The sequence below is a fragment of the Diceros bicornis genome, chromosome X, assembly GCF_020826845.1.
Source record: "Diceros bicornis minor isolate mBicDic1 chromosome X, mDicBic1.mat.cur, whole genome shotgun sequence".
In the NCBI taxonomy this organism is placed as follows: domain Eukaryota; kingdom Metazoa; phylum Chordata; class Mammalia; order Perissodactyla; family Rhinocerotidae; genus Diceros; species Diceros bicornis.
This window is the reverse complement of record NC_080781.1, coordinates 133781016-133808886: the sequence shown is the minus strand read 5'-3', so window position 1 is coordinate 133808886 and position 27871 is coordinate 133781016. Positions and strand designations below refer to the sequence as shown.

General features: G+C 46.4%; 1 protein-coding gene across 1 annotated transcript; it reads left to right on the top strand.

The window, feature by feature from the left end:
• Nucleotides 1-1263: 1263 nt before the first annotated feature.
• IDS (iduronate 2-sulfatase) lies at nucleotides 1264-27450 on the top strand. The gene is made up of 9 exons (XM_058534871.1): nucleotides 1264-1440; nucleotides 1904-2040; nucleotides 2722-2899; nucleotides 6086-6174; nucleotides 8645-8845; nucleotides 10418-10588; nucleotides 16686-16812; nucleotides 19276-19449; nucleotides 22697-27450. The coding sequence occupies exons 1-9, from the start codon at nucleotides 1341-1343 to the stop codon at nucleotides 23167-23169; spliced, it is 1650 nt and encodes a 549-aa protein (XP_058390854.1). The 5' UTR covers nucleotides 1264-1340; the 3' UTR covers nucleotides 23170-27450.
• Nucleotides 27451-27871: the final 421 nt, after the last annotated feature.

The window sequence follows — 27871 nt, the reverse complement described above, 5'->3', positions numbered from 1 at the left end:
TCTCGTGGAGAGCCACCCTCCTCCTCCACTTCCTGGATGGGTGTCCTTGGTCAAGTGATTCAGCCTCTCTGAGTTTTAATTTCTGGATCTGTAAAATGGGAATGATAGTAGCATCTAGCTCACAGTGTTGCTGTCAGGAGAAAATTAGCATGTTGCCTGGGGTATAGGAAGGTCCCAATAACAATACTAATATTTATGCATTCCTGCATGCAAAAAAGATCTCCAATCTGCCTGGCATTGTGTTCAGTTATTTCATTGGAGGGTGGGGGGGTGGGGAGTCGACTGTAATGTCCTTCCTAACCTTCAGCCCCAGGCAGACAACGAGTGATTCTTGCTAGCAGAGTGATGACTCGCACTCCTCCTGTCTCCTGTTTCCCTGCCAGCCACACCTGCCTCTGTGCTGCCCTCTAACACTGTCAGGCACCGCATGCTCTCCACAATGGCTGCTCCCTCTGCTCCCTCTGCCTGGAACACCTTTCATGAAGACATCCACGTGGCTTGCTCCCTCGCCTCCTTCAAGTTTTTGTTCAAATGTCACTTTACTAGTGAGGTTTTGCCTGGCCACCCCATAGGAAATTACAAGCAAATCCCCCCACTCCCTGCCTTATTTTTCTCCAGCCCGCGCATACCCACTGCCATTCTATGTTTATTTCGTGCAAGCTCCACGAGGACAGGGACTTAGAACTCCTAAGCCCCCAACAGTGCTTGGTATACATATCTGCAGAACTTAATAAGTATTTGTTGAACAAATTCATAGGAAAGGAGGTCGTAAAGATGGAGGAAGGAGGGTTCTCAATGGGCCTCATTAAAAGAGAATGGCATTCGGGCTGGTCTGCAAGGAAAAGTGTAACTTCTATAGAGAGCTGAGGAAAGAGAAGAGCTTCGGAGGAGAGGCGGGGAAAGGCATAGCATGAGCAAAGACAAAGAGGCAAGAAACAAATAGTTAAGCACAGTGGTTGCATTGCAAATCTTTGGAAACACCTAGAAACAGTCCCGCAGCAACTCTCCAACGACAGAGGCGCCCGTGGGCGGGCAGGTCCGCGAGGCGGAAGGAGCAGCTGCGCGGCGTCAGCTCTGCTGCGGCCCAGATCATGCGCAAGGGCCTCGTTCATCACCAGGCCCAGGCCCAGCCCCAGAGGGGCGGGACCGGCGGGGGACGAAGCGCGCAGGCGCGCTCATGCTCTGGCCAGCGCCCGTGTCTGTGGGGCTGGTCGAGGGTAGTTCGCACAGTCGCCGCTGGTTTCCGAGGTGGGGCCCGCGGCGGCGGCGGCGGTGGCTCGGCTCCGCCTTCCCGCCGCAGCCTGTCACTGTTGCCCCATAACGTCCGCGCCGGGGCGGAAATGCTGCAGCCCGGCCGGGGCCTGCTCTGGCTTGGCCTATTCCTGGGTTCCCTCCGCACCTCCTTCGAGTCTGCAGCGGCGCCAGGCAGCTCTGCCACAGGTGCCTCCTGCGCTCTCGCCCAGATTGCGGGGCTCCTTCCCTTCTTCCCTGCCTACTTCCATCCTTAACTCACTTGCTCCCTCCCTGCTACTATTCCTTCTTCCATCCATCCTGTTCCTTCCCTCCCTCCATTCTTCACTCCTTTCCTTCCTTCCCGCCCACCATCATTTCTTCCCTCTGTCCATCCTTCCCCTCCGTCCCTAAATTCTTCTTTCCTCTGTCCTTCCCTCCTTCCTTCTCTCTCTCTCTCTCTCTCTCTCTCACACAGGACTGTGACTTCCTCTGTACTCCCACTGCCACCCTCCCTGAGCCCCAGCCCTGGTCACCCCCTCCCTTGCTTGGCTGGCTGGGCTGTCAAGGTGCAGGGGCCAGCCTTGCACCTCTCACTACCCTAGCACCTACCATGAGTGGGGGTTCAATGTCAGTGCAGGTGATCTGGCTGAAGCCCCTCCCTCCTGTGCAGATCCTCTGAATGTCCTTCTAATCCTCGTGGATGACCTGCGTCCCTCCCTGGGCTGTTATGGGGACAAACTCATCAGGTCCCCAAACATTGACCAACTGGCATCCCACAGCCTCCTATTCCAGAATGCCTTTGCTCAGGTATGTCTGGGGATCCCTGGGTGTGGATGTGTGCTTTGTGCACTGAGGGTTGGGGGATACCTTCAGCTCTTGTTAAATGGCACTGATTATGCCAGGCATCTCTTTATTAGAAGGAGACATAGTCTGGAAAATGGCGATTGAGTAAACCTGGTTGTTCATTGGCAGGAAAGCTTGTGCCTTCAAGGGGGCCCCTCCTCCTTGAGTGAAGGGTATGCCCTGGTCCTAACATGCTCAGGATGGTCCTGCCCACCTTTCTTCCCCAAAGAGGGGATTGCCTGGTGCTGAGAAGGAAGGAGTGCTGCAGAGTGCCATCCTAAAGTCTGCTGACTGACCTTGGGCAAGTGCCAGCCAGCTAGCTTGCCATGGCAGCACTCCTTCCTGAGCACCCTCATGGGGCCGCCCCCGAGACCCTTGCCTGCTCTGTGGACCTATGAGACACCATCACATAGAAGGACACAATCATCTGCTGGTTTCAGGGGCTGGGTCCTGCCTTCTCTCTCTCTGGGAAGACTTATTTCTGGCATCTGGGGGAGGCCCAGATCCTGCTGGTTGGCTTTGAGATCTGCATGACTCAGCTGCCAAGCTGTTTGCCAGGGAGTCAGGAGGTTGCCTGGTTACCTTTTAGCTCCCAGACTCTGTTTTCCTCTGAGGATGTTTCCTTCTGCTTCTGCTCCCTAACAGCAAGCAGTGTGCGCCCCAAGCCGGGTGTCCTTCCTCACCGGGAGGAGACCAGACACCACTCGCCTGTATGACTTCAACTCCTACTGGAGGGTGCATGCTGGAAACTTCTCCACCATCCCCCAGTACTTCAAGGAGAACGGCTACGTGACCATGTCGGTTGGAAAAGTCTTTCACCCTGGTACTGCTTGCTGTCCAACGTCTGGGTCCTCCCTTGTTTTGTGCCCGAGTACGGGGATTCCCTCCTGGGGTTGGGGCAGTTTTTGCTGAGGCCTTTTCAGGCTGGGTGGACACCTCGTTTGTCACTGCTGCCTTTATACAAATTATTACTTCTCAACTTGGCTTCATGTTCTCACCAAGAGTGAAAAACGGTAGCAGGACTTTTTCTTCCTTTCACAAACTAGTCATGGTGCTGTTTGGTTCCTTCGATGCCTAGGGTGGAAGGAAGGGCACTGGCTGGGGAGGTGGCAGTGTTGGGTGTGAGTCCAGCTCTGCAACTGACCCTCTGTACCCTAGGGTCCCTGTCAGTAAAGCAAGACCAGGGCAGCTATGCTGACTTGCCCAGTGAAGAGGCTGTGATTTGTCAGGGGCTGCTGCCCATCATCAGTGAATTAAGTCAGAAAGAAGAGTGTAAGCTGGTACTCAGGGCCTAAAGGGTACCAGAGGCCACCAGTCCTGACTTTGAACACCGCCTGATAAATTGGCTCTCTTTAATACCAAAATGAGAATGCTGAAGCACAGAGAAACTTTTAAACGTTTTTACTTATTGAAGTAATGCGTGATTATTTGACAAAAAGTTGGAAAAAAAGGAAAATATAAACTAAAGAATATCAATTACTTATAATTGCACTATGCTAAGAAGAGCTGTATTTTTTTATTTTTTTTTATTGTGGTAACATTGGTTTATAACAGTGTATGAATTTCAGGTGTACATCATTATTCTTCTAGTTCTGCATAGATTGCATTACATGTTCACTACCCAAATACTAATTACAATCCATCATCACAGACGTGCCTAATCATCCCTTTCGCCCACCCCCTGCCCCCCTTCCCCTCTGGTAACCACCAATCCAGTCTCTGTCTCTATGTGTTTGTTTGTTGTTGTTTTTATCTTCTACTTATGAGTGAGGTCATATAGTTTTTGACCTCCTCCCTCTGACTTAGCCATAAGAAACCATGAAATCCAGCCATTTGTGACAACATGGGTGGACATTGAGGGTATTATGCTAAGTGAAATAAGTAAGAGCTGTATTTTGGTGTCCCCTTGTTCTGGGCATATTACTTTCTGATATGAGATTTTCCTGTGTATACAATTTTATAATTTGAATGTTTGAAACATAAACATTTTCCCATATAGTCACTCTTTATGCAAAGTCAGTTTTAATGACAGCACAGTAGTCTAACATCCAGATGTACTGTACTTGAGTCCAAGTTGTTTTCAGGTCTTTGCTATCACACGTGCCACCAGGATGAACATCTCTGGAGACAGAGTGAATTTCTGATGGACAATGGCACTAGGAATTTGGGACCTGGGTTCCAGTCCCAGCTCTGCCACTTCTTAGCTGTGAAGTTGACCTTGGGCAAGTCAGTCATCCTCTTTGAGCCTCAGATTCCGTCTCTGGGAAGCTAGAGTTGTAGCTGCCTTGATGACCTCCCAGTGGAGCGCTCCCATCCAGGTAGTTCAGGAGTCTGAAAGGACGTTGAAACCCGAGCTCTGCCCGCCCACCTGGCCAGTAGTGCTTTTCATTAGGGGCTACAACGTGAGCGTTTTCACTAGCTTTCCCTTTGTTTGCTGGTTATACCGACAGGCTCCACAGCCTTCTTTTGGAACCCAGCTGGCCAGTCCAGGTTGAGGGTAACGTTCAGCTGGGCTAAGTTGGGCCCAGTTTTGAAGCTGAATCTGTCAAGCACCATGTTTTGCCGCCAAAAGCCCACCATGAGTAGAACTTTCTGCAGTTGGGACTCGTTATGATACCCCTTGTCTGAGTATAGCTGGAGGGAAGGCAGAGACGATTTTGTGGAGAGGAGGAAATACAGCAGAGGGGAGATAGTGCTTCAGAAAGGGAGGCCAAACAAGGTCTGAGTGTGTTGCTTGGCCTCCTTCTTTCTGATAATTAGATTGTAGGGTCAGGGTCTTCGTGCCGTGTCGTAGCCAGAGAACAAAAGCTTTGCCTGCAGTCCTTGTGGAAACACACTTTTCAACCTAGTCTTGTTCTCAAGACCTTGTTGAGGGAAGGACCTGTTCAAGGTGACAGCAGCCATTATGGAGTGCCAGGTACATGCCAGTTACTGTGCTGGCCGCTCCTTTAATCCTCTCCTCAACAGCAAGCAAGGTGAGTTTTTCTCATCGTCATCATTTCCTGAGGAGGAAATTGAAGCTCACGGAGGTCAAGTAGCTTACCCCAGGTTGCTTGGGTACTAAGGGGCAGTGTCGGGATTTGAACCCAGGTCTGTTGGCCTCCTCTGCTCTTCCCACTGTGCTTGCTGTGTGATAAGCCCTACACCCACTGCTCCTTTGCCTCCAGCCCTGCCTCATCTGGTGCTTCCCGTCGGAGTCTCGATGTGTTGCTGTGATTGTGATGCTCTTTATCCCATGGTTCTGCCGGCACTACCCTCTCTGCCCCTTCTGGCCAATCCTCATAGGCAGCACTTCTCTTCAGAGGGCTCGCAGGCCTCACTGACTCCTAGAAGCCCTTGCTGCCAGCCGTCACTGGACCCACATCACCTCTGTGCCTGGGGGCTCCCCTACTTACACAGCACCTCTTCTACTCTCTAGACAGCTGTCAGTCCTTCCTTGGTTTCACGTGTTATTTTGTCTGCTCAAATAGACTGTCAACTACTGAGCTTAGGGGTCGGTTTCTTCTTCATGTATGAGCACTGAAACTGGAGTCCTAACGCATGGGTTTGAGTCCCAGCTCACTCATCTTATATCTGGTTGGCATCAGGCAAGGCACCGACCTTCTCGGAACCTCCCCTTCCCCACCCGGCCCATGGTGGGGCCAATGCCTCTGCCGCCTCCTGCCTACGGCAGGTGAGAGGCTCCAGGAAGGGCTCTGCAGGGCTGCATTGCTGTAATAGGCTGACTGATCTCACCCTTTGTGGATCCTTCCTCAGAGCCTCACATGAATTGCCAGGGCTTTGGGGACCAGGAGGTCAGATGCTCAGTACTCAAATAGACACCTAGAGAGTTGGCTTTAGTGGGGACTTATCATCTGGCCTCAGCTCTTGATTTTATAGATGAGGAAACTGAGGCCCAAAGAGGGGAGATGATACTTCCTCAACTGTTTACAAAGGTTGGATTTTGCGTGGGGAGAGCAGTGAAGGACCCTTCATGTTTTATTTAACGACTTTCTTTTTTCCCCCCAAGGAGTATCTTCCAATCATAGTGATGATTCTCCATATAGCTGGTCTATTCCACCTTATCATCCCTCCTCTGAAAAGTATGAAAACACCAAGGTAAGGATGTGAAGGGGGTACTGTTCTGAAGAGGAGCTGCTTTTTCCCCTTCAGGCAAATTTAGGTTAACTGTTGTGTATACTGCACGTTCTTTCAAGCTGGTTACGCAGTGAGATTAGCAGGTTGTGTTTGTGATCATGACTTGACAGAGACAAGTGTTGGGATCTTTAGCATTAGGTCTACAGGGAGAGGTGGCTTCATTTTAGAAGCTGGAGGGTATGCCTTGTTCTAGAACCTTATGCTCTAATCTGTAAGACTCATTTAGTGGCTCCTTGGTGCTCACTCTGATAAGGCTGTGTGCTGAGGGTTATAGGAGATGCTGAGACATGAAAGAGAGAAGAGAGACCTGTGCTCCAGGAGCCTCAGCCCAGATTGAGAGAAAGGCATACCGTCTGTCTGTCTTTCTCAGGCCTAATGAATATGTTCAGGTACTGACACCTTTCGTAGGGGTTTTAAAGTTTTAGAGCATTATGGAAAAAAAAGGAATCTACACAAATACTAAATTTTGGTCCAGAGGAGCCCCCAATGCATAAAGGAAACCAAGACTCACTTTTAAGAAATTCAAAAAACCAGCTGGAGAACTGGAAAATGATGCTTCTTGGAGGTTTTTAGAGACATCATGTGGAGAAGGGCGTGGATTTGGGGGGATTGGTGGAGTGGAGGGCAGTATCCTAAATTCTTGACAACTTTCCATTTCAGAATACAGTGAAAGTTGAGGTCTCTTACCTTTGGCTTGTGGCTTGAGTAGGAGCAGAATGAGATTGGAAGACCCCTTCTCAATCCCTTCATTCCCTAAAGCTATCTTGCTACTTTTTAGTGGCCTCACTTACAAATGCCAGGCCCCTGTCCCCATCCCCCACATTTGTTCTCAAAGCGGCAGATCTGACCAGACCTAATCCCCATGAATGCTGCAGACTGTGTGAACGTAGAGGGTGAGCAGGTGCTGTGAGGCAGGTACAGGGCTGGCCTACCCAAGGACCGGGTGGACAAGGCAGGCCTGTGAAAGAACACTCCTCTTTGAGATGGAGCAGCAGTCACTGCTGCCCCTGGGTCTTTGTGAGGTAGAAATCATGGTCAAAACTGATTTGGCCATTTTGGGCAGTGAAGCAGTAGCTTCCATTCTGTGCATGGATCTGGAAATTCCACGGACTGTCACGTTATCCAGTTGTCTGGGACCCTGTCTTACAAACCATACAAACCTTAGTCTGTCTTTCAAATTGAAGACAGATTTTTTTCTTTTGTTAAAATAAATTTTTGATTGAGCTATGGTTCAAATACCATGAAAATCACCCGTTTAAAATGTACAATTCAATGATTTTTAGTACATTCACATAGTTGTACAACCATCACCAAAATCCATTTAAGACTATTTTCATTACCCCAAAAGGTAACCTTGTACCCATTACCATTCACTCCCCATTACTTCTCAACCCCTAGTCTGTGGCAACAACTGATCTACTTTCTTTCTTTATGGATTTGTTTATTCTGGACATTTCTTAATAAATGGAAGCATATAATATGTGACCTTTTGTGTCTGGCTTCTTTCATTTAGCATAATGTTTTTGAGGATTATCCGTGTTGTACCATGGATCACAACTTCATTCCTTTTTATAGCCAAATAGTATTCCAGTGTATGGGCATAACACATTATTTATCCACTTGATGGCTATTTTCGGTTGTTTCCACTTTTTGACTACTATGAATAACGCTGCTATAAATATTTGTTTACAAGTTTTTCTATAGACTTAATTTTTCAGTTCTCTTGGGTAGAATTGCTAAGTCAAGTGTTTGTTTACAGTTAGGTTTTTATTTTTGTTGGTATGTACCTAAGAGTGGAATTTCTGGGTCGTATAATAACTCAGTTTAACTGTTTGAGGAACTGCCAGAGCGTTTTCCAAAGCAACTGCACCATTTTACATTCGCACCAGCAATGTATGAGGGTTCCAGTTTCTCCACATCCTCGCCAACACTTTTTTCCCATTTTTTAAAATTATAGCCATCCTAGTGGGTGTGAAGTGTGGTTTTGATTTGCATTTCCTTGATGACTAAAGCTGTTAAGCATCTTTACATGTGCTTATTGGCCATTTGTATATCTTCTCTGGAGAAATATCTATTCAAGTCCTTTGCTCATTTTTCAGTTGGCTTATTTATGCCTTATTTATTTTTTATTGTCAAGTTGGTGACATATTTTTTTTTTGATCGTTAGTTTACTTGGGTTTCCTTTAATTAGTTATGACCTGGAGACAGAGGATTAACAGCAAGAAGCTAAGTGCTAGTGGATTTCTGGTCCCTGTCTGGAAAAGAAGAAACACTTCTCTGTTTTAGTTCTTCTTCCTGTGTGCCTGTTCAATCTGAATGACTAATACTTAACGGGCTAGTGGTGCGAATGTTAAATCCATTGTGCGTGTAACCTTCATGACTTCTATTTCTTGCATTTAAAAAGCTGACTTTATATGTTTTGTTTTGAAAGACATGTAGGGGGCCAGACGGAGAACTCCATGCCAACCTGCTTTGCCCTGTGGATGTGGCAGATGTGCCTGAGGGCACCTTGCCTGACAAACAGAGCACTGAGCAAGCCATACGATTGTTGGAAAAGATGAAAACATCGACCAGTCCTTTCTTCCTGGCTGTTGGGTATCATAAGCCACATATCCCCTTCAGATACCCCAAGGTGAAGAGCTGGCTGAGGGCTGACCCACCACAGCCGTGACAGCTGTGTCATTTGTTGAAGGAGGGATTTGTGTAGTGAAGGTGGCCACATCCTGCGGTCCCTGGTCACCAGGGTTGCCTGAGGGCACTAGTGTACTCAGTGATATGAAGATGGGATTTAGAGATCAAGGCTAAGAATAGGCTTAGGACATGTAAGAATCTTGTTGGAAACACTTGGCTTCCTACTTCCCTCCACTGCAGCGTTTTATTGCCTTTCCTTGCACTCAGTGAGCAAACGTTGGGTTGGATGGTGAGATCATCATAGAGAAGTGAGTCAGAGCTGGCCCCCAAAGCCTGCCATAAGGGATGGCCCTTAGGACTCAATTCCAGGGAATGTGAAACCCTTGTCAACAACTTTCTTTTCCTTGGAGCCTGTCAGGTCAGACCCCTTAGACACAAGGCACTGCATTGCTTCTTGGAGCCTTGAATCCTGTGCTTGCATGTATATTGTTTAGAGCATGTAGTCTCTTATTTTTTCAAAAACTTTTTCAGTTTTCACTCAAACGTTTTCCCCAGGTCTGAGCAGCCCATCCTTTTGACTTTGCAAAGAATGCCCCTCACTTGTGATTAGAGTAGAGAGACCAGAAGGCATGCTCTTTGATGCTGCAGGTGTCTTGCTTTGATTGGCCCAGGGGATCTCGCCTTCCTAGCAGGAGCTGTCAGCCCCCTTGATGGAGTGAGACTCATTTCTCCTGCCTTTTGTGCAGGAAAGAGTTCACCTAGCAGGCCTGACTGCAATCCTTAGACAGGCCTGCTTATAGGGTTGGCCCTTGGCTGGCCTCTGGGCACTTGGATCTCAGGAGTTTTCCCACCATTCCCAGAACTGATAAGAGTGGCTCACTGTGCCTAAATTGTTTATGCAAAACCCTGCTTTCAGGCTTGGAGTCTGGAATTTCGGTGTGTGCGGGCGGAGGATGCCTATGTGACTGGCCCCAGTAAAACCCTTAGGTCCTGAGGCTTTAACAAACTTCCCTGGTGGCAGCATTTCACACATGCCACACAACTCGTTGCTGGGGGAATTAAGCATCCTGTGTGACTTCACCTGGAGAGGACTCTGGAAGTTTATGCCTGGTTTCCCCCAGACTTTGCCTCATGTGCTTTTTCCCTTTGCCAACTGCGTGTGGTATCCTTTCACTGTCATCGGTCATAGCCACGAGTATGACTGTGCTGAGTCCTGTGACTCAGGGAAATCTCCCAGGGAATTACCAAATCTGAGCATGGTTTTGGGAACCTGCTACATCTCTCCACTCCTTTTCTAGTTGGAGAGAAGGTGTTGACCGGAACAGGAGGGCATTGATTTGTATGAGAGAAGAGTGCCGTCACTGCTCAGTTGTAGGAAACAGAAGTTCCGTGATTTCATTACCAGTGGCATCTTGTGAGAGTGACCGAAGGCCTGACTTAGGGAGTGTTAGTGAGCAAACATAAATGCATCCCAGACTTAGAGAAAAGGCAATATAAATACAGATAGAGTCCCAGCCTTGTGCCTTTGCCCAAAGAGTGACAGCCTGGTGGCTTTATGTGCTTTTCCTGCAAGGAATTTCAGAAGTTGTATCCTTTGGAGAACATCACCCTGGCTCCTGATCCTCAGATCCCTGCTGGCCTCCCTCCTGTTGCCTATAACCCTTGGATGGACATCAGGCAGCGGGAGGACGTCCAAGTGTTAAACCTCAGTGTGCCTTATGGCCCAATTCCTGTGGACTTTCAGGTACCAAGGACCAATTTGGGGGAAGTATCATGGCATGATGTCATTGGTGATGCCACTTTTCTTAGTAGACAGTACTCCATCCATCCTGTCTTACTAAGAACCTTCTCTGTGGAAGGTGTCCTGCGAAGTGCTGGGGTTGGGGATGGTCTGGAGGAATTGAGGACACAGGCGGTGCTGGGTGGATAAAGAATCTTCTAATCAGTGTCTCCACTTCCAAAGAAGGGGGCATCTGGACATTTGGTGACTAGTTGGTTGTGGGCATGGAGGTGGGGAAGAGGCCTGGGTGACCATGACTAACTCATGCGGGATGCTTTTTAATCTAGGTGACAGTTCATCAGTTACAGGGTGGTGGGCAACTCCCGTGTAGCTCAGAATGCTCAATTTGCTGATACTTGTGGGTCCTCTCTGTGGGAAAGCCTGCATGGGCACCCATCACTCTCGGGGTGGTTTGGCAAGCAAGGCCTTGGCGCAGAGGGAGCTGGGGCACCAACATGGCTAGTGCCATCCAGCTGCAACATATGGTGTCCCTTTGCCATGATGTGGGGGGTGGAACAGCCATGGAGTTAGAATCCTCATGCTGACTCATCAGCCACCCTCTCCCTGGAGTGCAGAAGACGTGCTGACCAGTGTTCTTTTCTGAATATTCCACACGTAGCTCTGCCTTTCTCTTGCCACATCAGTACTCCACCAGGCAGTCTACAGTGGAAGGTTAGGGCAGTGTTTTTAAAGTATGCTCCCTGGACCACTTGCATCAGAACCACCATGAGGAAACTGACTTAAGGAACTGGAAGCTGGAGGTGGGGCCCAGGAACCTGCCTCTCCAGAAAACACAGCTGATGATTGTGATGCACGCAGAAGTCTGAGAACCACTGCTATAGGGGATAGTTCAAAGCAAAACAAAATATACAGGTATCTCTTGCTGTCCAAACCTCTTTGGCCTCTGAGTTTGGATAGCAAGAGCCTGGGTGGTGAGGGATGTGTGTTTCACACGTTCGCTCTAGTCCCCGCTGAAAACCTCCATCCTGATTCCTGAGTTTCAGATGGCAGTGGTGAGTGTTTGGAAGGCAGTGGATTCATCAGTTTGTTTGGTTCCTAATTTCACATTGCAGGGGTTCCCAGAGCGAGGGTGCTTGAATTGCAACTCCAAGGCTGCACCTGGACACCTTGTTAGTGACAGTCACTTAAAATGACCCTTTGAAATGGACTGTGTGCCAGGAAGGGTGCTCAGCATTGTATGTGTGCCATCTCCTTTGGTCCCCATGGGAACCTAGTCCAGGTGAGGAAACTAAAGGCAGAGAGTTGTGGTGACCTGCCCCACATCACACAGTCAGTGCCAGAGGGAACCAGGATTCACCCCAAGAGATGTGTAATGCCAAAGCTCCATGGTTTGTTTCGTGGGTTCTAAATAGTCTGGGTTCAAATTCCTGTTCTAGCCCATACCAGCTGCATGACCTCTGTCAAGTCATTTTACTTCTCTGAGCCTCAGTTTCCTTATCTGTAAAATGGAAACGAGATGGAGAAAGTTTTTCTGTGATAACATCGACTTCGGAGGTTTTCAGTAGGGACTACAGTGAACGTGTGAAAGCATCTAGGGCAGTGTCAGCTGTGTGGTGAGGGCTCCTTCAAATTCTCTTGTCCCCTCCTCACACCCCTGCCTGTTGGCAGTGTAGCTGCCCAGTTGGACACACAGAGTTGACAGTGTGACCCAGAGGACCTCCCTAGGGTGCTCCTGTGCTGGTCCCTGCCCCACATTTACCTTGAACTTGGGACCTGCTCACCATCCTCTTGCAGCTTTGGGTGTCTGTGCCCAATCTCCACTCCACTTTTGAGCCTCTCATTTCTGTGCCATCTTCTGCCCCCAGCCCTCTAACTCAGCTCCCCGTGAGCCAGCCACCTCAGGGGCCACACTCGAGAGTTTGTCACCTCCCAGGCCTACTCCTCCTTGGTCACCACCCTGACCACAGTCTCTTCTTACAGTTTCCTTACTTCATGCCCTTGTTCCCCACTCACCTCCTGGGATCACCAGGGTGTGGATTCCTACTCTCCCCCTGTGTTTCCTCTGGGCTTCACTCCTTCCCTGAATAGCTGAGGGCCCCAGGGCAGGTCACTTACTGCTCTCGACAGCCCCTCGGCACACTTATGCATTTATCCTTGCCACACCTGCAAGACCTTGATTACAGACAGTCCAGCCACTCTCTCTGCTCTCCACCCTGAGTCCTGAGGTGGGGGGTTGTGGGGGCTGGAGGGAATCTACGCAGCCAGGAGGCGGAGCACCTGCCCAGCCTCCAGCCCCAGCAGCCTCATGTAGGCTCTCTGCTCAGCTCCCTCTTGCCGTCTGCAGTCTGCAGCTGCTCTGAACCCTCGCCACTCCCCTCCAGCCCCTTATGCTCCTCTGCCCCAACTCTCAGTGGATGACTGCACTTCCCATTTCAGAAACAGAGGCTAGTGGAAGCCTGAGGGAGGGGAATGCACAGAATGGACGTGAGTACAGATCCTGGCTGTGCCCCTTGCCAGCTGTGTGTCTCTAGGCAAGTTAATCAACCTCTGTGAGCCTCGGAGTCCTCGTGCATAACATGGGAATGGTAACACTCACCTTAAAGGGTGGTTTGGAGAATTGGATGGCACCCACTGGGTACTTGGTAAACAGGCACTAGAACTGTGCATGCCCGTGTGCTGGGCTCACGGCCTTCTTCCTAGTTTCACAAGACGAGCTGCAGGGACTTGACCTCCCTCCCCAACCTTCCCCCTCCTTCCCATTTCTGTGAGCAAGGTCTTCCTCTCTTCCCACTGACTTCCCTCCAGCCTTTACATCTGCTCCAGGCCCTCCTATCTTTAGAAGTACCGCCTCCCTTGCCCCTGCCTGTTTCTCCTCCCTTCCCGCTCCCTCACCTGCTCTTCAAGGGAAAATGAGTGAAATGTAGTCTGTTCTGGTTGCGTCTGTGGCCTCACTGTCTAGTCGTTCTTTTTTTTTTTTTTTGTGAGGAAGATCAGCCCTGAGCTAACATCTGTGCCAATCCTCTTTTTTTTTTTTTTTGCTGAGGAAGACCGGCCCTGAGCTAACATCTATTGCCAATCCTCCTCCTTTTTTTATCCCTTTTTCCGCCCAAAGCCCCAGTAGATAGTTGTATGTCATAGTTGCACATCCTTCTAGTTGCTGTATGCGGGATGCGGCCTCAGCATGGCCGGACAAGCGGTGCGTCGGTGCGCGCCCAGCATCCAAACCCAGGCTGCCAGTAACACAGTGCACGCGCTTAACCGCCAAGCCACGGGGCCGGCCCCTGTCCATTCATTCTTCATCCACCTCTGCGTGGCCTTCTGTCTCCCCGGCCTGCTAAGGGTTCTCTCACCTGGGTCAGCACTGACCTTATTGGACAGTAAAATCCATCCTTGTGGGTCCTGACCTTCTCCGAGTCCCTGCTGCTTTCTCACTGTTGACCAATGCCACCCCTTCTGGAAATTTCCACCTCCTAGGCTTCCTTGCCAGCCCTCATGGGCCACCTCTGCTCCAGTCCCCATGGCAGGCCCTTCTTTCTGTGTCTGCCACTTAGGAGTGCTGCTCCCCAGGGTCAGCGCCAAGCCCCCCACTGTCTCCTTTCTGCCCCTTCTCCCCAGCCAGGTTCATCTGAGCCCTGCCAGCAGATGATTCCAAGAACTACCTCTCCAGCCCCGGCCTCGCTCCTGATTTTCATACATGCCTGTCCTTGGCTGTGAGAGCCATTTCCCGGCTGCTGCCCATGGAGACCTCAGCTCCCTAGGCCCCACATGGCCAGACCACCACTCCTGCTTTCCTTTTCTCCTTCCTCCTCCTCCTTTTGTGTCCTCCATGTCATTGAATCGTGCCATCAGCTGAAGGAGAAACCAAGAGTCACCCTTGGATTCCTCATCTCCTTCCGCCACCTGCTCCCTCCCCTCCCCCCACTCCTACTCGATCTCCCTAAATTACTCTCAAATCCGTGCTGGCCTCTTGCTCCTTCCACACCTCTTTCCGGACCACTGCAGTGGGTCTGGGTTTGATTTGTTCTTTCAGTAAGTGTCTGTTGAGCACCTCCTCCGTGCCCAGGACTGATCTGGTGCCGGTTCATCTTAAGCCCCTAGAATCTGCTCTGGGCTGTTGCTGGAGGACTCTTACTCACCTGCAGCCCAGATTGCATGCACTCATGGCCTTGAACAGCCTCAGGGCCTCCCTTGGCCTCCATCCTGGGACGTCCACTCCTTGGATGGACCCACCAGGTCTGTATGATCTGGCCCTGACCTGCCTTTTCAGCGTCCTCTCCCACCCCTTGGCCCTCCCATTTGATTCTCCAGTCACACTCGCTGGCTCACTGGCTCCAAACATGCTGTGTTCTGTGGTGTCTCCACACTGTTCCAGGCACTGCAGCCCCTATCTAGAGCATCCTACCCCCACTTGTCTGACTGCCAGCACCTCTTCTCAAATGCCAATTCTTCTGTGAAGCCTTTCCTGATTTCCCCAGGCTGACTTGAGGACTCATTCTCCCATGTTGTCCCTGGGCCCCACCAATAACACATGCCGTTTTTGTCACCATGCCTGTTTCCTCACTGGATGGATGGCTCATTGAGCATGAGGACCACGTCTACCTCTTGCCCTCTCTCCAGGGGCCAGCATAGGAAGGAGGGTGTACCCTTGGATAGGACACAGCCATCCTGACAGGTGTCTTTGTCCCCAGGAGTGTCAGAGTTCCCCAGAAAAGAAGACCTTATCTACCAGAAAGTAGAAGTAGGCCAGCGTTCGGCATAATCCTTCTAGGAGGTTAGATGGATATTTGTTGTCTTCACCGCATGGGGATAGCATGTGAGTCTCATGATTGGCCTCACCCTGGCAGTGACGAAAAGAAGCTAGCAGGTCTAGCTGATAAGACAAGCTGGGCCCACGGTGGAAGCTGGGGCTGGTCGGATGGGTCAGCAGCTCCTTGCTTCTCACCCTTGGTGGGGGTGGGGGATTGATTCATCTTTTCTTTAATATTTGTGAACAAGGCTGGGGGAGAGTCAGCTCAGGAGAGGCCGTGGCTTTTACATCAGTGCTTAGCGTGGCTGCTCCTGAAGTCCCTCTGGGATTTAGGGACCCTGGAGGGGGTGCTGCTCTCTCATCCCTCCATTACTCTCCTCCTGCCTGCTGGGAGTTCCTTAGAAATGAGGCTCACCTGATAGCCGCAGTCTGTGACAATAAGCAGTTGCTATCTCCTGCTGGGTTAGAAAGTGGTCAGAGGAAAGGCCCACCCCACAGCTGTTGTTATGGGTTGAATTGTGTCCCTCAGAAAGATATGTTGAAGTCCTGACCCCCAGTACCTCAGAATGTGACCTTATTTGGAAATAGGGTCATTACAGATGTAACTAGTTAAGATGAAGTCATACTGGAGTAGGGTGTGCCCTACTCCAATATGACTGGTGCCCTTATTAGAAGAAGAGAGAGAGAGACACAGGAAGAACTCCATGTGCAGACGGAGGCAGAGATTGGAGTACTGTAGCTGCAAGCCAAGGGGATGCCAAGGATTGCAGCCACCACCAGAAGCTAGGGAGAGACAAGACCCTCCCCTAGAGCCTTCAGAGAGAGCATGGCCCTGCCAACACCTGGATTTCAGACTGTGGCCTCCAGAACTGGGAGACAATACATTTCTGTTGTTTCAAGCCCCCCAGTTTGTCATACATTATTACCACAGCCCCAGGAAATGAAGACAGCTGTGTGGTATCTTTGATGTTACCCTCAGTAGAATTTGGAGGGAGTGAGGGATCAGTTTCTGTGTACATGGTCATCGCCTGGGACCCATAAGAATATGTGAAGGAGATAGAAAGGAATGATGAGTGGCACATCCATCTACTGTGATTTGTGCCCTGAATTGAAAGCTGATTTGCTTAGAAAAGAATCTTCCTTTTGGACCTGCAGGTTTCTCTGTGACTATGTGGGCAAGGGGATGGACATGGTAAGGAAATGAGTGTTGTGTCATGGCTGAGAAAATCATCAAGGGCATCAATGGAGGGGTGGGGCTCGGGAGGGATCTTCAAGCGAACACTGTGTCTGTGTATGCCATGGTACTTTAAATCCGCAGTCACTCTCATTATTTATTTTTTTTTAAATTTGCAGCGGAAAATCCGCCAGAGCTACTTTGCCTCTGTTTCATATTTGGATACGCAGGTTGGCCGCCTTTTGAGTGCTTTGGATGATCTTCAGTTGGCCAACAGCACGATCATTGCATTTACCTCGGATCATGGTAAGCGTTTTGAAATGCCCTGGTGAGTTACTCAAAGTATCTGAACTTTTCTGTGAAATGTGTTTTTCTAGATTGCCTTAAACATAGGTGTTTTCTCTTTTTGGAATCAGTGGTGCCCCGAGTCTGGGTTCTTGGGGTGCTTTTATGACCGCCTTGTTAGTCCTGGGACCTCTCTCCATGGAGGCAGGGCCTTCTTTGGGTCAAAGAAGCATCATGAGTGCTTGGGTGATAGAGGTGGGGTGGAGGGGACCTTGTAGCAACCGTTTTCTTTCTTGGTGAGCTCAGCAGGACCCCTCCATTTGTGTGGGAGCCCTTTTTTTTTAATGTTTTGTTTATTGCAGTAACATTGGTTTATAACATTGTATAAATTTCAGGTGTACATCATTATACTTCTATTTCTGTATAGATTACATCATGTTCACCACCCAAAGACAAATTACAACCCATCACCACACACATGTGCCGAATTATCCCTTTCGCCCTCCTCCCTCCCCCCTTCCCTTCTGGTAACCACCAATCCAATCTCTGTCTCTATGTGTTTGTTTATTGTTGTTATTATCTACTACTTAATGAAGGAAATCATACAGTATTTGACCTTCTCCCTCTGTTTCTAACCTAAAGTGTTGGAGGACTTTTAGTTTTTTACGTGGATCCAGAACAATCCTGACAGAGCCCAACAAGGCCCTCAGACCTGGCTCTACCTCCCCACCACCAGTCCTGCTGTCCTCTCTGCCAAGAGCCTGGGGTTCACAACTCTTTATCTCTTCGAAGGCAGTTTCCTACTTTTTCCAAAAATGGAGACATCTTTTACAAAGTATTCTTTAATTTGAAAAATTTTAAACATGCCCAAGAGTAGAGGACAAACAACAACCCTCCCCTGTTCCCTATCTCCCTGCTCCCCAATTATCAGCTCACGGCAGTCTTGTTTATCTCATCCTCACCCACTACCCCAACCCTGAATTGTTTTGAAGCAAATCTCAAGTTGCTCAGTTTTCTGAACAGTATCTCTAAAAAATTTGGCTCTCTTAAGATATAGCCATACTACCATTATAATATGTAGAAATAGGAAAACAATTCTTTAATATCCTAAAATATGAAATGGGGCAATATTAGATCATAACATGTGCTCATTGTAAAAAGAAAAAAGTATACCGAGCATATCCCATAGGGCCAGAGCACCCGGCCCTTTTATCCCACCCACCCAGGGCTAACTGGTGCTAACAGTCCGAGGCCGTCTGCCAGCCTTGGCTGTGCACATACAGGTGGCTACGTGTCGTTTGTGTATGTGTGTAATAGAGAGTCATGGCACAGGCAGGATTGATTGTGCTATGTGTGCTGTTTTGTTCCCTGGTTTATTTTTCCCACTTAGCGATGTCATAGACAATTCTCTGTGTCATTTCTCAGAGGCCTACCTTAGGCCTTTTAAAGGCCCAGATTATTTCATTATATATGGAGGTGTCATATGTTTTCACTGTTTCCCCAGTGACCTGCCATCTGCTTTCAAGCCCTCTTCTCAGTGCCTAGTTTCCTCTTCCAGTGCTAATGCAGTCCACTGTACCCCATGAAAACAAGGCTCCCTCACGAGCTCTTCTTTGCTCTGAGGCAGCCGCAGATGATTAGAAATGGCCCTTCTCAAAGAGCCCTCCCTGGACTTCCTACAGCCGAACTCCAAAAGCCTTCTTCAATCCGTACATGGCAGCTTTTGGTGTCTTTGGTTATTTTGTACCATGAAAACCTCAATGTACAATCTCTGTCTTTTATATTTTTTATATCAAAAAGAGTGCTTAAACTTAAAAAGATTGGGAGTTTTCAACTTGGAGGATTCAAGCTATCTTTTGCAAGGGATATTTTAAATTAGGGTTAAGGGTTGTTTTTAATCAAGGTTGAGGATCTGGAATCAAAGTTATGTTTTTTGGTCTCTAGTATGTCTTACAAATTGGACAAGATATCCTTGTCTTTTTGTAATTTGAGTGATTGTGTCACAGTTTCACAGCTCGTTCTTTGGTGCTACACACCCAAAAGTGAAAACCTGAGCTGTGAGACTTGAGTCAAGAGATAGGAAGGCACAGGACAGGGCAGTAGTGACACTACGGCTGTTGGGGTCCCCACCTAATCAAGAATGAGTCTGTCTTAGCAGGGGAGGCAGGTCTGTGTGGGGGCCACTGGTCCCTTGGAGCTCACCCTGGGTGCATGTTGCTAGTAACTTGCTAAAAGAGCATAGTTTGGGAATTTAATGTTCTTTTCCTTTTAAGGTTTCCTCATTCAAGACAAATGTCTAACTACAAATAAAGCAATATTCAGGTGAAATCATCCTTTTTGTGGTAATTCTAGAGGAATTTATTCTAGGTGATGAGTTTCTGCTTCCCCTGGTTTTCACAACAGGAAATGAAATGGTGTCTAAAAATGAACAAGCTGCGATGTGATTACTCATTTTTCTGTCATTCTGTGCTGTTTTTGAACCAGGGTGGGCCCTAGGTGAACATGGAGAATGGGCCAAATACAGCAATTTTGACGTTACTACTCGCGTGCCCCTGATGTTCTATGTTCCCGGAAGAACAGTTCCGCTTCTGGATGCAGGCGAGAAGCTTTTCCCTTACATCGACCCTTTTGATTCCATCTCGGAATTGATGGAGCCAGGTATACGTATGCTGAAGTGATATTGCTTGACAGTAATAGCCCCTTTAGTTTATATAAACCGCTTTATCAAATCATAGCCTGGGTGCTGACCCACTCCACCTTCCTGGCCAGGGTTGGCATTCCTGCATATGTTTCCTGAGCACCTTCCATGCTCTGGTCAGGGAGGAGTGGCAGGGCCAGAGCCGACAAGTATGGCCCCTGTCCACGAGGAGCCTTGGAAGGGCAAGAGAGACAAAGGAGCAGGTGGCATCCCCGGGATGGGGAGGGCTATCGAAGAGGTGACAACAGTGTGCTCTGGAGCTCAGATGAGGGGGTTGGCAGAAGGGCTGCCCCCCCTACAGATGAGCAGAACTCCATTACCTGCATACTTCTGGCCGGGACTCGGCCCTTTGTGAGGGAGACATCTGCCATTTTGGCAGCTCATCAATCTGGTGAACCACTAGATCTGTAAAATCTACCAGGTGATTCTGCCTCTGCCCTCCCCAACAGTGAAGGGCAGGTTTACTTTGACTTTCACCTGCCAGTCCTTCCAAGCTTTGAAAACAACACTGATAACCTTCTCTTCACTAGGCTGAGATCCTCAGTCCTTTAGCTGTCCCTCTCAAGGTAGTGTTAGACCCCTGGTTATCCTGCTGTCCTTCTTCCAAAATGCTCCAGTTTGAGAAAGCACTGCCAGAAATGTCCCTTGGACAAGACACCCCTCCCTGTCGCATGGGGTAACCGGTGTGGGTTCTTTGTGAGTTGTATCCTGACTTGATCTGCTCAGTGCAGAGATGAGTCATGTACTTAAGCTGACATTTACTCTTTTTGGAGTGCTTTTTAACTATGAACTCTGCTAAAGCAGGTTGTCCCCTTTCTGGACTTCTGCATTTAATCCATCTTTAACATCTAAGTCCTGCACTTTATATCGATTCCTGTTTAAATTTTTCTTGGCTTTGGACCATCGTTCTGGCCTTTTTGGATCTTTCCAAGTTTGCTTTACACTACCCAATTTTATTTTCTGCACATTTGACTTTTGCGTGTTGCATGTTCTTCCTTCACATCATTGATAAAAAGGTTAAACAATTTCAAGACATGATTATAGCCCTTTGTTTACTTGAAGAAATCTTCTAACAGATTGAGAATCTTTTTTAAAACTTCTGTTGGGAGGTGTTCAGCAAGTTATAAATTCATGTAACTGCACTGTCATCCAGTTTAGTTCCAAAGTTTATCTCTAGCCTGTATCTCTTCCCTGAACTTTGGACTTGGATTTCCAGCAGCCTGTCCCACTTGGCCAGTCTAACGTGCCCAACGCTGAACTTCTGACCTTTCACCTTAAACTTTTCCTTTGATGCTCTTCCCCTAGAATATAGTTGCTCAGGCCAAAAAATCATGTAGTCATCTCGGCCCCTGTCTTTCTCTCATACTCCATATGTGATATGCAGTCTGTCAGCAGGCCTGTCACTCTCCATTCAGAATCTGTCCATACCACTTCTCACCACCTCACTGCCACCACCGCTGACCACTGCCACTATCTCTTGCTGGATTACTGCCTGAGCTTGCTGAAGTCTCCTTGCTTGTGCCCTTGATCCCCTAGAGTTTTCCTCCTCACAGTAGCCAAACTGATCCTGTTAAAACCCAAGTCAGGTCGTGTCACAGCCCTGCTCTGGAGCCTCCTATGCTCCCGTCTAACTCTGAGCAAATGTCCTTAGAGTGGCCAACAAGGCCTCACATGATCTGGGCCCCTGTTATCTCCCTGACTTCATCTTTTTACAGGCGTCCAAGCCAGCTGTTTTGTGTAACAGCCCACAGTCTGGATTTGTCTGATTGCTTCCTCATGACTAGGTTCAGGGTAAACATTTTTGATGTGTACACTACATGTGAGGTGGTATGCTCCCATTGTATCACATCAGGGCACTTCCTGGTGGCCTGTGCCATTATTAGTGATGCCAAGTTTGATCACCTGGTTAAGGTGGTTGTGTCAGCCAGGTCTGCCTTTATAAAGGTATCTTTTTTAAACTTTCTTTTCTGTTACTTTTACAAATCAAATGTGTGGGAAATAAAATTGACCAGTATAAAGCAAACTCTTAAAGATCCAGAAAGGCCAGAACAATGGTCCAGAGCAAAGATAAATTTTAACAGGAATCAATATATGTACAAGATTTAGACTTTAAAGATGGATCAACCACAATGAGATATCATTTCATACTCATTAAGATGGCTATTAACAAACAGAGAACAACAGAGCTGGTGAGGATGTGGAGAAATTGAAACCCTCAGGCATTGCTGGTAGGAATGTAAAATGGTACAGCCACTATGGAGACCGCTTTGGTGGTTCCTCCAAAAGTTAAACGTAGAATTACCATATGAATCAGCAGTTCTACTCCTAGGGATATAACCCACAGAATTGAAAACAGGTATTCAAACAAAAACTTGTACGTGACTGTTCATAGCAGGATCATTCACAATAGCCAAAAGGTGGAAGCAACCCAAGTGTCCATTGTCAGATGAATGGATAAGTAAAATGTGGTAGATACATACAATGGAATATTATTCAGCCTTAAAAAGGAAGGAAATTCTGGCGCATGCTACAGCATGAATGAACCTTGAAGACATTATGCTAAGTGAAAAAAGCCAGTCACAAAAGAACAAATATTGTGTGATTCCACTTATATGACGTCCTTAGAGTAGTCAAATTCATAGAGACAGAAAGTAGAATGGTGGATTCCAGGAACTGGAAGAAGGAGGAAATGGGAAGTTGTTTAATGGGAACAGAGTTTCAGTTGTGCAAGATGAAAAGATTTCTGGAAATAGTGGTGGTGGTTGCACAACAGTCTACTTAATGACACTGAACTGTACACTAAAAAATGCTTAGGATGGTAAATTTGATGGATCAAATGCAGACATCCAGAAAGGAGTAATCTGCAGGGTGATGCCATGAAACTCGAAATATACTGTTCTTCAAGAGACTTTTACCCAGTGGTTTGGGCCTCCATTGATGATCCTTGCCTGAATCGATTATACACTAGTGGTTCCAAAATTCAGATAGTTTTTAAAAGTTCCAAGAGCCTGAGGGCACCTTCATTTTGCATCCTGCTTTTGAGTGAGATACTGAGTTGGTGTTCCTAAAGTTGTTGTGCTAAAAAATAAATGTTGTAAAAGAAAACAAGACAATGTGTGGAGCCCAGACGGGCCCCTTTACTCATCTTGCCTGGTTGCGGCGGGCTTCGTAACATAACCCATTCTGCCGGGTCACTTCCTCCTTCAGGCCGGCAAACCTTGGACCTTGTGGAGCTTCTTTCTCTCTTCCCCACGCTCGCGGGACTTGCAGGACTGCACGTTCCACCTCGCTGCCCTATTCCCTCATTTCACGTTGAGCTGTGCCGAGAAGGCCAGAACCTTCTGAAGTATTTTCGATTCCGTGACTTGGAAGAGGACCCATACCTTCATGATAATCCCCGTGAGTTGATTGCCTATAGCCAGTATCCCCGGCCTGCAGACTCTCCTCAGTGGAATTCTGACAAGCCGAGTTTAAAAGATATAACGGTCATGGGCTATTCCATACGCACGATAGATTATAGGTATACTGTGTGGGTTGGCTTCAATCCCAGTGAATTTCTGGCTAACTTTTCTGACATCCATGCAGGGGAACTATATTTTGTAGATTCTGACCCTTTGCAGGATCACAACATGTATAATGACACCCAAGGTAGAGACCTTTCCCGATCATTGATGCCATGAGTTTTGCCAACCACAGAGGGCATATATGATGTGCTCCGTTTCAGCTGGTCAGAGGAGTTAGAGCTAGTTATTTTGTGATTACCCATAATATTGGAAGCAACGTGAAGGGTAGGCAATCAAAACATGCATCAGCAATTTGGCCTGAGAGTATGTAGCAGCCAAACCTTTTGATTTCATCTTTATTGATTTCTAATTGGTGATTGGACTGGGGCTTGGCTGAACCTTTCTTTCCCTTTTTTTTATAAACAGTCATAGAATGAATAAGTCATTGAATGAATAAGTACAAAGTTAGCAAACTAAAATTGTCATAACCGAACATAATACTATACTCAAGAAATACTTTATTTGTGAAATTTAGTGCATTTCAAAAAGTAAGCATGTATCAAGTTAGGTTCAACACTAAGTTCCTGGTTCTTTTGTCTATAACTTAATAATATATCTTATTTAGCCCAATATGTTCAAAATATTATGTCAACATGTAATCTAGGTTTCTTTTTAAAATGTAAAGTTAAATAATAATGTTAGATGCCAAGGCCTTAAGGTCTATCTTCAATTTTTCTTTCTAAGATCACGAATGTTCAAATACAAAGATAAAATATGCATGAAGTGATTAATATGGAATTTCTACATCAAATAATAAACAGTGCTCAGTAAGCCAGAGACATGAGATGTATGGGAAATTCAGTTAAAATTTTTCAGAGACTTTCTGGCCCAAATAATAATTTGTTAGCAAATAATTTGACCCTTGAACCCAAAGGCCGTCTATTAAAAGGCACTGTTACACATAATGGAAAACATTTAAAGGCCTAACTGTACCCATGAATTGAGTCACTCAGAACCATACTAGTGTTTTCCTTCTTTAGGGATGGTTGGTTGCAGACATCCATTTATCCAGGAGGCAGGAAATATTCTACTCTTAATTGCTGATTAAAGACCACATTAATTTTATTAAATTCTAAATTATTTTGAGAATTGTGAAAACTTTTCATTAGTATAATGTTAGGTAATTTCAAATCCCCAGAATATAGTTCTATGTTTCCTAAATATGAAAGTAACCAGAAAGGCAAGTGGTCATAATAAGCTTAGCCTATGTCATTTTAAAAAGGATAGAATATTCACAACTCATATTTACAACATGTTGAAGCCGATCAATTATCAGTAGTCATCAGAAGAGTCAAGCACTTTCTAAATAAACATCTAATGTAGTCCTATATCACAGTGAGTAACTTTTAGTAATTCTTTCAAGTGCTGCTTCAGTAGTTAAAGGTAAATGTGAAACAAAATATAGCAAATTAGATTAAGTTACTGCAAAATATTGTAACCAAAAAGGCAAGGTATTATATTAAAAGATTACTTCAAATCAGTAAAATTTCAAATACTGATTTTTTTTTTTTTACTAATTAGCCTATAATAGAGTTATATATGGTAACACAACCATCTTCTAAGCAATTAAGTGACTTAGTGTTCTGGCAACGACAATTTCTACTTGAGGAGTGAAGGGCCCTATTCATCTTGCTGATCCTGAAGCTTGTCTCTCTTCTGGAAGCCTCAGTTTTTGGAGATGGTTTCCCTCAGCCTTTTCTTTCTCCTTCTTCATCCTCTTTATCACTCTCAGCACTTCCACTAAGAATTTCACAATGCAGTCTAAATTCCTAATGACATATTTTCAGTGTATTTAGCATTATCTCCTACTGCATAGTTATAAGTTTTAACGTAGGCTTTTATTTCACACCCATTTCTTGTTCCTGGTTGGCTACAATATGTACACTTCATCATTTTTTCTTGCTTTATTTCTTGAAGCACAATTTTAGTATCAAAAATCTCCACATTCTGCTCTTGCTGAAGTCATAAGCTGAATTGTGCTGGGAGAGTGAAGCAACATGCACGTCAGATGTGCAGCTGCCATTTTGGCAGTAATTCACCTGCATGACCGAAGCCACATCCAGGTCTGGGTCTACCTGGGGTGCTTTTGCATGTCAATCTGTCTCTGCTGGAAGTGTTTCTGTCTCATCTTTTCTACGTGAGGGCGTAGCCTCAATGCTTCAGCTCTCTTTAGGGTTTAGTTTTTCTTGGCGTCCATTTACGAATCTCTCCTTTTAGAAGTGAAGGCTGCATTTCATGTTCAGTGGCATGCTCTTCTTACGGGTTATGGTTGCTTTTTGTGTTTTTGACACTGAACTCAATATAGAGCCACTTTTTATTTCCTTTTGCATATCTCCAACACACATTTGCATGAGCGGCCACTTTCTGGTTTTCAGATATCAAAGCTGGCCACATTCCTTACCTTGACTCAGCTTAGAGAAACCACATCTTTGTTGCTTCATATACCTTTTCTCCAATCCCACTGAGTTGCACGTGTTTTGTTAATGGTTCTCCAATCACTTTCTTTATAGAAATCCCCATTTCATTTGAGCAGGGGTTCTTTTATACAGGTTAGTTGAAACCAGAACTAGTGATCCCAGAAATTTGGAATGGCCCTAAATCAGTGGCTCGCAAACATGAGGGTGTACCAGAACCACCTGAAGGGCTTGTTAAAACCCAGTGTGCTGGGTCTTGCCTGTGGAGGTTCTGATTCAGGGCATCTGGGGTGAGGTCTGAGAATTTACATTTCTGAAAAATCACACTGCTTCTCCAAATGCAACACTTTGAGAACTGCCCCTAGGTGTGTGCTGCACAATAGCCACTAGGCACATGTGACTATTTAAATTTAAGTTAATTAAAATGAAGTAAACATTTCAAAAGCAGAATCTCAGTTGCACTTGCCATATTTCAAGCGCTCAATAGCTGCATGTGGTTAGTGGCTACCGTATTGGACAGCACAGATCTAGAACCTTTCCCTAGTGGCAGAAAGTTGATTGAATGGAGGTGCCCTAGATTAACTCTGAATTTGAGCTGGATCCATCTGGCTGTTGGCAAGTTCCTCCTGTGGGCTGATTCTCTACCCCATGTTTGCCTGCAAAGATTTGTCTGGAGGTGAGTGAAGTATGTTTGGTTTAAGTGTAGTGTAGGGAGTTCACTGTGGCAACCAGCCTCTTCCTCTCCTCTCCCATCGCCATCTCCCCAGCCCTTCACACCTCCTTCCCAAGTAGTTTCCCTCCCCCTCTTCTTTCCTCCCTTGCCCCTAAAGAATCCATGTGTCTTCCTGAAATCCCTCTTTGAACCTGCCCTTTGAGAACACCATTAGTGCCTACTTCTGGGTCTACACAGACCTCTGCTGAGCAGTCAGAGTCTTCCCTGACTCCACAAAGCCCCTTTCCTCGGCTGACCAGTTTGCGTACTGGTCCCTGATTCTCCCTTGCCAATCCCTGCCTCCCCACCCACCCCTAGGTTGTTGCCTCCTCCCTTCACCATCCATTCATGACCATTCTTCGCACTCCCATGCCCCCAGTTCCAAGAGGCTGAGGGTTTGTGACTCTACACTGTATCATGGGATAAAATGAACGTTTCTAAAGAATCTTGTGGTCACCTTACTTAAAAAAGGTATTTTTTATGGTTATAAAATTAATGTGTTAATTATAGAAAAATTGGAAAACGCATGTAGTAAAACCTAAGAAAATGCATCAGTATTTTACCCCAAGAGAGTCACTTAATCTCTTGTCTTTTTGGGAGTATGAATTTTTTACATCATGACCATGCTATGTGCTTTATCATTTGATATTCTCATTTTTTCACTGAGTATAATATGTGGTTATTACAGATTTTTGCAAAGATACTTTATATTGGTGGTAATATATTTTATTGTGTAGTTTTATCATAATTTACTTAACCTTCTTTCAATTATTGGAAATTTAGGTTATTTCCTAATTTTAGTTATTATAAATAATGCTGTGATGAACAACTTTGTGAATGAAATGTTTTTGTGTGTTTCACATTATCCCCTTAGGATAGTCTCTCAGTGCCAAATTGTCAAAAGCATCTCCATTTTGCTCCTCTCCCCACTCTCCTGCTACCTTAGGGTAGTAAAACTAAAAGTAAAGCAAACAAGGATACAAGTAATAAAAACCACAAAACAAAAAACCCCAACCCCCACGATAATAGGTCAAAGTGGTATCCTGCTTTAGCTTTGAATTCTTCACTTATTAGTGACCTTGATCATTGCTCTCTGTACGATTGTTGGGCATTCGTATTTCAGGTTGTGTGAATTTGCCTTTACATTTTGGTTATGGGTTTCACTTTTTTAATTAATCAAACAAATTGCTCTTTTCCTATGTGATTTTTTTCCTGTTAAACATGGAGACCCCTCCCAATCTGGAGATTGAATAAATATTTATTTTCCTTTGCTTTTTTGTGGTTTGGTTTTATACTTAATTTACCGTGTCTCTCAACCCTATTATCGGAGTAGTATATGCTCATTGTGTAAAATTTGGGAAATGTGGAAGGAAAATGGTGAGGATGCAAAGAAGCCCACCCTCCAGAATATAGCCACTGTTGACATTTGTGCATTTCTTTCTGCTCTTTTTCCTGCCCACATACATATGCAGATATGGACATTTTTATCTTTACATAGCTAAAATCTACCAGATATAATCCCATATCTTGCTTTTTTGAGCTAAAATAATGTTAGCATGGTTTTTCATGTCATTAACAGTTCTTGGTGACCTTTGTAATGACTGTACCATCTTTCCTACATTAACGGTTTTTTTTTACTGAAATTCTCAAATTTTAGAATGCATTTTTTAAAATTATGGCAAAATACACAACA